General features: G+C 45.8%; 2 protein-coding genes across 4 annotated transcripts in view; one reads left to right on the top strand and one right to left on the bottom strand.

Annotated features, from left to right (window-relative positions):
- The window catches only part of FKBP1B (FKBP prolyl isomerase 1B), a 52,443-nt gene extending 46,875 nt beyond the window's left edge, over positions 1 to 5,568 (top strand). The window contains exons 2-4 of one of the 3 annotated variants that reach the window (XM_075497822.1): positions 2 to 114; positions 2,763 to 2,881; positions 3,606 to 5,568. In XM_075497822.1, the coding sequence (XP_075353937.1) occupies positions 2 to 114; positions 2,763 to 2,881; positions 3,606 to 3,687 (314 nt within the window). In that variant the 3' untranslated portion in view covers positions 3,688 to 5,568. Of the gene's footprint in view, position 1; positions 115 to 2,762; positions 3,447 to 3,605 lie in introns of those variants that run through there. The other 2 variants (XM_075497821.1, XM_075497823.1) reach the window with 2 other exon arrangements.
- Positions 5,569 to 7,595: 2,027 nt separating this feature from the next.
- SF3B6 (splicing factor 3b subunit 6) lies at positions 7,596 to 11,810 on the bottom strand. Its single transcript, XM_075497824.1, has 4 exons — positions 11,644 to 11,810; positions 11,194 to 11,312; positions 9,679 to 9,817; positions 7,596 to 9,159 (listed from the first exon to the last, which is right to left on the bottom strand). The coding sequence occupies exons 1-4, from the start codon at positions 11,671 to 11,673 to the stop codon at positions 9,070 to 9,072; spliced, it is 378 nt and encodes a 125-aa protein (XP_075353939.1). The 5' UTR covers positions 11,674 to 11,810; the 3' UTR covers positions 7,596 to 9,069.
- Between the last annotated feature and the right edge of the window lie 263 nt (positions 11,811 to 12,073).

The following is a 12,073-nucleotide window of genomic DNA, read 5'->3' as shown; positions in this document are numbered from 1 at the left end:
GGAATGCTACAGAATGGAAAGAAGTTTGATTCCTCCAGAGACAGAAACAAGCCTTTCAGGTTCAAGATTGGCAGGCAAGAAGTCATTAAAGGATTTGAAGAAGGTGTTACACAGGTACAAAGAAATGATTCTGGCTGAACTTCAGGCCGGCTGAAGGATGTGTGAGCACAGCAATGTCCGGTGCAATGGTGACAAGACCAAGTGGAAATCACAGTGTAGGATACGGAGTGGTTTTCTGAAAGCATGGTCCATTCGAGCACAGTATTTCCTGTAGTTCTCCTCCGTCCATCCAGGGGCATCCCCTACTCATGGGGCTTTCCACATGGTATGCATTTGGGAGGGGAGAGGAGATGTCCCCTCCCCGGGTGCCAATGTGCCACATAAGCCCCTTCCCTTTCCCATGGGCAGCTCCACTAATAGACAACAGCAGCCTCTAAAATGTTCCAGGTGGCAACGTTTTATGGAGCGGCCTCTATTCAGCTACTCCATAAAAGTCCAAGCTGCCGTTTTTGATGACATCCATGACCGAGCTACCGATTTTGACCCTTACTGAATAAGGTACCAAACTGCACTGTTAATTTTTTATGACTTCAGGCTCCCAGCTACAAAACTTAACATTCACTGACCAACCCTACGCTGAGAAAAAGGAAACTGCCCTCCATTAATTACAGTTTGAGTTGCCAACACAGTAAAATCCTAAAAGAGCCACACAGTGCAATTCATTGCCAACTCTTGCTTTTTGTCTGCAGTGTTGTGGGGGCCCACTACATGAGGAGTGCGATCAGGCTGCTCAAGTGCAAGAGTGAATGAGATCAGGGTGCAAATCCCTCCTGACTCCCCGTTTCGGGGTCCTAGAGCTCAGTGTAGGAGGAAACTGCTCAAATATTATTATAGGAACAACTATAACAGGAACAACTTTTTATGCTTAAATAGAGAGAAGGAAAGAATGCAAAATGAGAAACAATCCACTGAGGAATGATGCAACCATGCTTTTCCAGAGAGGGACGGAAGAGAAAATAGTTTCCAGCCCTATGGAGAAAGCAATGCAAGCATTCCCTTCTCCCCAGCCAGAGCAGGAGAAGTCTGTCTGAGGAATCCTAGACTCCCTGAAAAATACCCACCTTCCTCTCAAGGATTTGAGTTGCACTCTGTTATTTGCTTTGCAATAAGGCCTAAGAGGAGCTCAGGACCCCAGTGTGCCGTAGAAGCCAGAAGCCAGTGCAGATAAAGGAGTGGCAAGCAGCACTGGGTGAATCAGTTTATCCCTTCCTTGGCTGCTCTCGCTCCCTGACTCCTGTCCCTTAATTAATAAGTGGCCAAAAGCCATTCCAGTAATCAGTGTGGCAACACGCTGCCCTCCTGCTCCTCCTGGTGGATCGCTGACTGAAGTCGAGCTTGTGGCTCTCTCCTTCCACCCCAGGGTTTTGAGGGGTTTGGGGGGGGGGGGCGGTGTGTGACACAAAACACTTGGGAAAAGGCAGTTTACTATGTCTAGCATGCAGATTTTTCAAACCTTGGTTTAATGACTACCAGACGTCAGCAGCGTCTGCATTTCTCTGCTCAACTTCTGACAGTTCAAGGTTGCCCCATGCCTAAAACCCGTGCATGACTTACCAGCTGTCTGGTTTGCAGGGACCCCCTCAGAGCAGCAGCCAGCCTGCCCCACGCAAACCCCTGCAGGGACCAGGGGAAGTAATCTGCTCTTATACCCTCAGCCCCATGGTATGAAGACTCCTGGAATATGGGAAAGTTCATATTCACATTTTTCTTCTACCTAAAGTGATCAAAGCTCTAGCTTTGGCATATTTTGTAGGACCTGAAAAAAATTCGATGGGAGACGTGGCGTAATTTGTAGTCGAGTGATGTGCCTGATCTTGGGAGAGAGGTCGGAGTTACAATCACTGCTTCAAATCAGGGCTTGTTTCTTGGCCAATGAATATTCAGTCACCAGTGTATGGTGCATGATTAGCAGTTTGAGAATGCTCCACCCCAAAATACTCTGCTGGAAGAGCAGGGATTTGATTTGTGATACCCCAAATCTCGATGAGCACTGTTACCTCCAGAGCTTATCTGCAGTGAGGGAAGTCAGCATTTCTGTCCATCCCAGGGGCAAGGGCTCTCTGCTGGAATAAGCAGCACCTGAGGTGAGACATCTGCCCTCAGGCTTGGGCTGAGTTTAGGGAACTAAATCTTTTAAGTAGGATTGCATCAGTGTTTGCTTTGCATCTGCCCAAGAGCAGAAAGTTGGGTGCCTACAGCATTAGTGTTTGAGCAATGGTTTTGAAGTTGTCCCTGGTGGAAAAGGAAAGATGTTGCTGGACACCTTTCAGAAGCTGAACTTAACTGCGTTTCAGCACTGATCTCTCATGAATACAAAGCTCTGGTCCTATCCGTTACTGAGAGCCTTTTCCTAATGCCTGTTGATGGTGTTACGTGTACCCTGTGCTCCGCAGAAGGAACTCACACCTCCTACAGCTGACTCCAGCGTAGGCAGCATGGACCAAAGTATGCATTAAAAACCATCTGTGTGACTCCCAGACTGGCTCTGGCAATTTAAATAACTGCCATGAGAAGCCAGAGGAGTCAGGAGACCTTCATCTGAACTGTTTGTGGCAACTTCAGCTTGAAGCTGAAAGATGAAGCTGATGGTCCCAGCTCTCCTCGATTCTGTAAATCTGCCACGTAGTCATTTGTTCTTTGTTTTCCTCCTAATACTGGTTTTTTTGTCTTCTCTTTTTCTTTCTCCAACATCCAAAACCCAGATGAGCTTAGGACAAAGAGCAAAGTTGACCTGCACACCTGAGATGGCCTACGGAGCCACAGGCCACCCTGGGGTCATCCCTCCCAATGCTACTCTCCTCTTTGATGTGGAGCTTCTCAGGTTAGAGTGAATCTTCTCGAAGGAGCTGGCTGGAGACATCTGTTAATAACCATCCGTTCTTTCTCGCCTTGCCAGCAGCGGGAGAAATCTTCACTGGAATCCCAATCTTCCCTGCTCGAGCTGTCCTGTCAATAGCGCCTGCCGCTCGGTTTCTTACGCCTTCCTTCCCTTTTTTAACTTTGTGGTGTCCGTATTTGCCTTTTACTAGAAGCTTTGCTTTGAGAAAAATGTCTACTGTTGTAACATTTTCAAGTTGTACATTTTATTTAATTTGCATGTAAGAAGAATTCACAGTGATGGTTGAAAATATATATAAATATAAATATATATATATTCCTTATTGAAAAACCACTGCCTTACTGTACACTTAAACCAAGAAAAAACACAAAAGGTGCTCAAAAAAAAAAAAATCCAATGTATGCCTTGTACATGGACGGGCATTAGCCAAACAGAGTTACCTGCGCTGCCACTTTTCTCAACTTGTACGTTCTGCTTGCTGCTGTTTTAAAAAATACTGTCTCATTTAAGAATGAAAAGTATATATAAAAACCAATAAAATCTTGATACTTTACAGTTTCTATTTCCTGTTTTTCTCCTCTGCCCACTGGAATTCTTTTTGGTGTATAAAAATTTCTTCAAACAATCATCAACCCATTTCTTTTTTGTTAATTATTTCTCTTCTTACATGAAATACACATAATTCCATGCACTGCTTCTATTATAGATGGCACAGTGGAAGATCTCTATGGGACCAGAGGTACCAGGAACGTGCAAGTAGGGGTTGCTGGGACAGAGAGGTTTCCTGACTCTCCATCTCCCCTGCTCTGCTGGTGGCCCCTCAACTCTGGCCAAAATTTGGCTGCTGAAGAGATGGAAAGTGGTGCTTCTCAAAGACATGCAGTGCTGGTCCAATTCTGTGCCTTTACAACAGTAAAACTACCGTAAAATTTTCTACTGGAGCTGAGAAAGGCTAGAGGAGAGCAGAATTACGTGCATCCACCTTACAAAAGAAATCTGAACTGTGGGATGACGTGGCCACTGAACACATGGGGTTTTTTTAGGCTGCATCTTCTGATGCTGTTTACTGCAAACTTACTGTGGGCGCTGGGCTCCTGGCACTCATGGCTGAGCAATATTTATTTCATTTGATGGTTATATGAATTCACAACGTGCTGGTTCCTCCTTTGGAGACAGGAAGATGCATAGACCGTCATTTAACTGGTTTTAGGAGCAGGTAAATGACAGCAAAGCTGCCTCTTTGCTGTTACTTTGCTTTGCCTAAACTTGATTTCTCCCCTCTGCTGTAGAAAAAAAGAGCATCACTGGGTCACGATGTTATTTTTATTTAACTTGACTATAAACTATTTGCATAGTTTTCAACTACTGGATTTTTTTGATGGAAGGGTTTCAAGCCGGTGGTGAGCTATTTCCTTGTGTGAGTCTGCGTAAGGAGAACACGCCTAGCACGAGCAGACAGACCGCAAAGTGACGTCGGTCTCTCCAGGTGATACTGCCTGGAGGTGAGAGAGAAAAGGAGCACAGAAAGCAAGACCGGCAGCCTGGCCAGTGACTACAGCTCACGCTCTTCATTCTCTAGATGTTCGTTTTACCCACAAAGCTGCATTTGAGTTTGTTAATTAATAAGCCCATAAAACCCACCTCTTACAGACCGTTGTTCACCGAGGGTTGGTGGAGTAAATGTTTTTCTTGCTCCCCTCCCTGTAAAGAAATGAAAAGCCTTTCGGGACCCTTTTTTTGGTGGAAATCTAGGATCACTGCAGCAGCAAGGTTACACATTCACATTTCACTAATAGTTCTTCTATTTAGGACAGGCTAATTTCCTGTGAATAAATAGGAAATTAGACCTGCCAGGGTTTGATGCCCACTAGCTCTCCCAAATTTTTTTTAAAGGTCCCGGTCTCCTTTGCCACTGCTCCAGCCTCTGTCGCTGGTCTTGATTTCAGCACTGGGTTACAGATCAAGGTCAGGTTGGATGGGGCTCCGAGCAACCTGATCTAGTTGAAGATGTCCCTGTTCTTGCAGGGGGGTTGGACTAGATGACCTGTAAAGGTCCCTTCCAATCCAAAGCATTCCATGGTTCTTGATTCTATGATCGCAGGCTGTATTGCAGAGCTGCAGATGTGAGCTCCTATAGATGTCTGGGCTAAGTGTAACGTAGCCCTGCCGTGCCTGTCAAACACAGGTCGTTTCAGCACGTTGGTCTAAAGCTGCTCCTACCGACGGCCCAGTTTAAGTTGCTCATTAAAAAAAAAAGAAGAAAACATCATCAAGTGTCTGGTTTGGGACCTTTCTTGAATGCCTTGAAAGGGAAGAGCGATGCAAAGGATTGGCTCACCGTACCTGGAACGGCTGCGTGTTCCCTGCATCGTCTCTTCATCCTGCTGTTGGCAAGCTTCTGCTGGGTCTAAAGCAGTAGGTAGGGCACGGCTCTGCTGTTCAGCTGCTGCTAGGTTTCTTAGTGGTGAAAAATGTGTTCCTGCTGGGCTTCGAGAGCTGATCACATTCAGTCTTATCGTCTCTATCTGCAGAGCTGCCGTGCACTTTCCTTTCGCCCTCAGCAGTACAACCCGGCCATTACCGAGTCTGTAAAATCCTTATTACAGTTGGTTGATGAAGCTCTCTCCCCCATCGCCCTTTCTCTGTGGAGACCTTTGTTGGAAGCGGAGATTATTACATTTTTCATGCCAATTTCATTAAAAAAAAATCTGAAAGGAAAACTAATTGTGCTTTGTGATACTTAGGGAAATTAAGTCTTCAAGGAAATGTAATCTTCAGCTCTTTATTTGACTGCAAATGTGTTAATTTATTTAATTGTATCATCGATCAACACAGTACATATAATTATTACCACTATATAACGGATTGGAAAAAATGTACTGTCATTGCCTGGGTAATCAGATATGCTCTTGTTACTAATTTCTAAACAGCATCGATGGAAAAAAATGACCTTCCAGGCTTAATTTCATGCCCTACTTCCTGAAAAATTAAATGGGAAGTGAGCAGACACAAAAACCAGCACAGATGCAGAGTATGAGGCTGGTAACATCTGCCTTATTTGCTGCCCCCTCTGCCATTCGTGTAACTGAACTCATTTCCCTGTCCTTTGATATTACATTTCAAACAAAATCTTGAGCAGACCTCATCAAAATAATCCTCCAGGCATGCCATTTCCATTCCCTCTGTCTTGCAGGTACAAATTACTATTTCATTTTACATGTGCAGGGACATTGAAAGCCCAGAACAGGCACTAGAAGAAAAAGTATGAAATGGAATATTTAATGAAAGGCAGCAGCTGAGCTCTCCGAGAAATCAAAAGCTGCTGATCTCGAGGATGCATTGAAGGAATTTTTATTAATCTTATTACCCTAAAGAATTGCTTTTTATATATGTTTTTCAAACAGCATCAAACCCTCATCAAAACAGACACTGGAGTGCAAGCTCTGTGCTCTCCGCTATTGACAGAAGCAATGCGGTATTTGCGTACAATTTTAAACAAGCCTGGCGGAATGTGCCACCATTATTAGCACTTTGATATTTTATTATCGCTATTTATTATTATTTATTAGAAGCATAAATCCAGCATGTTAACAAGCACCTCCAGCTCCTGTTACGGTGAGGGGCCTTCTGGCTGCCCAGCAACCGCTGTAAATGTCCCCAGTGTTTGGCGCGTGTGTGTATGTACACACATAGCATATATATGTAAGGCATACATACATATATGGGGGAGGGGGGGGGTGGTTTGTAACCTTTAAAAAGCTCTGGATGTTCCATAGAGGCAACACCTCCAATAGGATTCATTCATTTCAACATTTTTAAGTTTCTCGGGCAAAAACCACCTTGCCTTCGGTTTGTATTAAGCTGATGGGCGAGACGTGAAAACCCAACCTGGGGTAGGAGGAGTATATGCTCATATAGAACAAGGACAGCAGATCACAGCTGCTTTGCGTTTAATGTATGTGCACCACAGCTGCACCTGACAGGAGAAGTGGTACAGGGCTGGGCAAGCGGGAAAGCTGGCAATGACACGGCAGCAGAGCTTTACGTTTCTGTAGTTCAGACACAGCCCCAGCTGTTAAGGGGCTCACGGTCTCCCATCGCCTGTTCCCGACCCCAGGGAGGGCTCAGGGGGGCCCGCAAAGCTTCTTGCTGCAAAAAGCAGCATCAGTGTTAAGGGAAGGACACAGGTACGGAAGAGCCACAGAGTAAGGACAAAGCTTTTTACTACACGGGCTAAACGTAGCTCTCGCTCACGTGCCAAACGCCTGTCCGCAACAGAAGAGAAGGGAGAGCAGTCCCAGGGGGATGCTCCCCAGTCAGGACGGGATCTCAAGTACCCGCACAAAGGTAAAATCACACCCCAGCCATTTCAGCTGCCCCCTCCCTGCTGCTCAGGGGTGAAACAGCCAGCTCGGAGCGTCACCGCCAGCCTTCACACGCCTCGCACAGCTCACGGCAACTGCCAGGGACCTCCTCCGTGGGAGAGCTGGACATTGGTACCCACAGCTGGCATCCTTCCCTGTCACACAGGTGCTGAACACATGTGAACATTCATGTACGTACAGGGACAGAAGCTCTACAAATTCTTACCTGTTTCACAAACATTCAGGTGACGAATGCCTTCCTTTCTAAAAGGAAAGGTCACGTGCAGGAGTAGCACGGCACACAGCAAGCCTTGACGAAAAAAGGCAAAAACTATGTAGACACACATTTATTCTTTAACTAAATGGACACAAGAACAGCATGGGTTTTTTAAGTGACAGATTTCAACGAAAATCTAAGGATAAGAAAACGGAAACATTCCTTTATGAGAGTATAACGCACTGAAAAAAATTTTAACTTAAATTACAAATCCTCAGGCAAAGTATGTTTGCATCTGCCCCTGTTCTGCACTGGCTGGAAGTTGTATGCTCAGGGAGTTAAACATCACATCCAAGCAAATAAATCCTCTCTCGAGGCAGGGCAGCTACCAATGTTCACAGGACTTCCAGCTGGTTCAGAACACAGGTAGAAGTTATTCTTTTCCACTTCCAAAATACACTGGTTGTGTATACTCTGTATCACACTGTATCACACATGAGCGCTGAAAAAGAGAGCCACAAAATGTAAATGCTTTCTTTTTCCTCCACCAGATACTACATCTAAAACTTACGTAGATGAAATATATTACAGTCCAAACACGCCAAATGGAAACCAATCATACTACAGGTATCTAAAGTTACCACCATCATCTACTGCTTTGTTTTGGTCAGGTGTTCTCTACTAAACATGAAAAGGTGTGAAGCGTATTCCTGTCGCTCCTACTGACCTCAGTACAAACCTGGTACACGTAATAAAGGTCTCGTATACCATTAAGTCAGCGCCGCAGCAACGCACTATCAGAGCACGGTTATTTTACTGCAGCTTCTCTCTTTCATCTTGATCACTGGGAACAAGATATTTTGACTCAAGTCACCTAAGCAGGTGGATCATTTTAAAAGGCCACTCATTTCCTATAGTGTGTAAAAGAAACTTTGTTACAAACATGGATTTGGGCTTGCTTTGTCTCTGGTAAGAAGTAGTCTAACGATCATGTAATGGAGTTAGGCGCCTTCAACCATTCCCAGGGGGAGAAAGGCGCAATAAACTGTGTACAATATATACAGGTGTGATGAACTATCAAACCATACTTACTTCTTTTTTAAAAAAGCACAAAAATCCCTGTGGCAGGGAAACTAGTTGCAATACTCCATTTTCAGAAAGCAGCAAGTGACATTTACCTCCATGCAGAGCCCCTGGAGCTCCTGGTATTAACTGGCTGCCACGCTTAAAGTCTGCCCTGGAGACTGGGCAGAACAGGAGGTGTGAAACACTCCGCATGCTTGGTCCCATCTTGGAAGGTCCTGTTAGAAACAGGACTGTGGTTATGCAGCATTTACCAGGTCACCCTTACAACACGGAGAAGCCATGTCCACTTAGGGGGATTTAATCTTAAAGCAGATCCTCCGATGTTTTACACTGATTTAATTCTAATGTGAAGATCTAAAGAGTCAAATTACATCTTATCAAATTAAAAAAAAAGTTATACTTCATTGAGAATTCCTATGTTTAGTTCAAGAACTCAATGGCAGGGCTTGCAAACAGTTGAACTCAACAGCAAGGCTTGCAAACAGTTGTCCAAAAAGATCAGTTTATTTTGGTGGGTCTGTATTAATTCCGTATTTTTCCTTGAGAAGCTTAAGCTGTTCCTCTTTCTTCTTTGTGTCCATCTTCTGGAATGCCTGTAATTAGGAAAATAAACGATGTGAGAAGAAGAAAAAAAAACCAAAAAACCAAAAAACTCATCTCGTGACATGTTATCTCCCTGTAACCGCAACTAACACCACTACAAACTACATCAACATCACACACAAAGAGCGTTGCTTAATTCTCAACCTCGGGGAATGCCACAGTACCCTGGACACCATCAGTAACAGGCAGAACATCAAGACCTAGAGACTTTTTACCTGCAAACAAGACCTCACATCCTGTCACCACTGTTCGGTTCTAAGGTCCCTGCTACCTCTTCTCCAACGCACACTCACCAGAAGCATGGGTTTTGACACCGTTGGTCCAAAGGTACATTTTTTGCACGCAAATCACTAAGTACAGATGAAATCCTGACAGTTTATCCAATCCATTCCCTCCACCAGTTTGGATTTTTTTCTTCAAAATATCCAAGCAACTGTCTTTTCAAACTGAATTGTTTTTTGTGCTAGCTGTGTTGACAGGTAGCTTAAAAACTCCCCAAGTGTACATACCCTGTTTGCATTATAGTACAAAACGACAAGGTATCTGTTGCACACGTTGAATCCCGACAGGTGATCACAAGCATTTTTGGCATCAAAGATGTCTTCATAGACCACATAGGCTGTTCCTCTAGTTTCAGGAGTGTTTCCACTGCAAGTGAGATCAGTTTTAATGTTAAACAAAATAAATAGGAAATAGTTCTATTAGTCTTTAGCGGTGACTGAGATTAGATTAACTAACGCAACTTCACTAAAAAACAATTTATTGGGGTTTTTTTTCTAGATATTGAAGTACACCCCTGCTTTCCACACCAATCTCCACTCACAGTTCAGAGTAAGAGACGACAGGAAAATGTGATGGAGCATGGGCTGCATTATGCTCCAAAGGGAATTCACCTCTCCACAACAACTATCAGAAGCTGTTTCTGTCGGGGGCTGTCATATTTCTGGAAATACTGTGAGGTTTTATTACAGCAATTAGCTTGTTTTATTTAATATTACAAGACCAGGCTGTCAGTTAATGGCTGTCTGGATCAGATGTCTCCCTAGGATGGAATACGGCTCTTGGCACATCACGAAATCAATTTAAGAGAGTCAAAACAGCCCCGCTGCTGCAAGAGCACTCCAGTCGCACAACGATCACCTATCAGACCATCAAGTCCATTTCCTTTGCCGGAGGGACAGGAGACACGTCTGGGCACATGATGCTAACTAGCCTGGAGAGAGGAGAGAGTTGACAGATCCAAAAGATCTCAGCTAAAAGATAGTTATAGCAAACTTAATAATGAGAAGAACTCACTCCAAGGTGCTTGCTTAGAAGAGAACTCCCGAGGACAAATGACATCATGTGTATACACACCAAGATGCGTACAAAAATGAGGAGAAGGAGATCAAAACTGCACAGAGCACAAAAGTCATTACAAAGGGGGTTCCACATTATGCCTTGTCTTGTGACCATGTTCGGATTTCTGTGGAAAAGAACGCAAAGCAGCGGCTCTCTGTGCCCAGAGGGGAGGCTGCCTGCAGTTCCCTGCCGGATGCATATGCCAGCGCATCGCATTGATGCAAAGCTCCCCTGATATGTCTTAATTCTTTATGTCCCACTGTAACACTGTTCCTACCTACGTCTTCAGAAACCTTAAATATTAGTTCTCCTTTATGCTTATTAGCGAAGAAGCCCACCTATTTAGCCAAGCAGTAAGTTTATGCTGGTCCCTTGTTCCTTTAACTACTTCCCCAGTCTCTTTTGTTGCCCTTCCCTGTATGAGGAGGATCTCACGAGCTACACCTTCCACACAGCATCAGCAAACCCAAAACATAGCCCCATACTAGCTACTATGAAGAAAGTTAACTCTATTCCAACCAAAACCAGCAATTTTTTTTTTTGAGATAAAGACAATTTAATAGAACAGAAAAGGAAGGGAAAATAGTAATGATAAAAAAATATACAAAACAAGTTAAACCATAACGTGCATATACTAAAGCACATAAAATCCTTAACTTTTCAAAGAAAGCTAAAATACTTACACTCTGATTTGTCGAATAGGCCCGTACTTCCCAAAAATATCATACATTTCCTCCGCTGTGATTTTATATGGCAGGTTCCTAATATACAGGATCCGATTGACTTCTGGAGGCAGCCGAATCTGATGCAGAAACAACATACAGTGTGTTAGACCCAGAGCACTCACTTCAAACCTTACCAACAGCAGCCTACATACTAAATCTTGGGGCTAACATCACTGAGAGAGTCCGTGTGCTTCACTGGTCCTTTTTTAACCCTCCACAGCTACACACTTGACGTGTTTCTGTCAAACAAGAGGCCCGTCTGGAGGGGGACGGGCTCCCTTGGCCGGGGACGAGGAAGGAGCCCAGGCCGGGCGGTGACGCCTGCTCTCAGCCCGGGGCGGGGGGACCCCTCCTCACCGCCCCGGAGCGCCGAGGCGCGCCGGTGAGGGGGCAGGGGAAAGCACTCACGTTGGCTCGCTTGGCCGCTTGCATCGCCATGGCGCCGGTCGGAGGGAGGGGGCTGCGGCCTGGGAGAGAAACACCGGCAAGGAACGGGCCTCCTCGGCAGCGCGCCGCTCGCCTCAGCGGGGAACCCGGATGCTATCCCAGCCTGCACCGCGCCGGACACGACGGCCCGCCAGTCTCTATGTCCCTCCGCGAACGGGCGGGGGGAGGCACGTGACCTGCGTGACTACCCGCCCTCCCTGTCGCCCCGCCCCCGGCCCCGCCCCCCGGCGCAGCCCGGCCGCCTCAGCCGCGGGCAGTGCCCCCGCTCCGGGTCAGCCGCTGCGTCCCCCGCGGCCCCGGGGCTGCCCCTCCCGTGCCCCCGGCGGGGAGGGTGCTCGGCGGCGTCTGCCGGGCCCGGCAGCCCCGCAGCCGCCGCCCCAGCGCCTCAGGA

This window comes from Mycteria americana, chromosome 3, assembly GCF_035582795.1.
Source record: "Mycteria americana isolate JAX WOST 10 ecotype Jacksonville Zoo and Gardens chromosome 3, USCA_MyAme_1.0, whole genome shotgun sequence".
NCBI lineage: Eukaryota > Metazoa > Chordata > Aves > Ciconiiformes > Ciconiidae > Mycteria > Mycteria americana.
Note: the sequence above shows the minus strand (reverse complement) of the source record. Positions and strands in the feature narration are given on the sequence as shown.

Coding starts and splice junctions, on each gene's coding strand:
- SF3B6 (XM_075497824.1), bottom strand. CDS start 11,673: ATGGCGATGCAAGCGGCCAAGCGAGCCAAC. Junction 11,313..11,643: donor AAGCGGCCAAGCGAGCCAAC/GTGAGTGCTTTC, acceptor TTTCTGCATCAG/ATTCGGCTGCCTCCAGAAGT. Junction 9,160..9,678: donor TGTACTATAATGCAAACAGG/GTATGTACACTT, acceptor TCCTAATTACAG/GCATTCCAGAAGATGGACAC.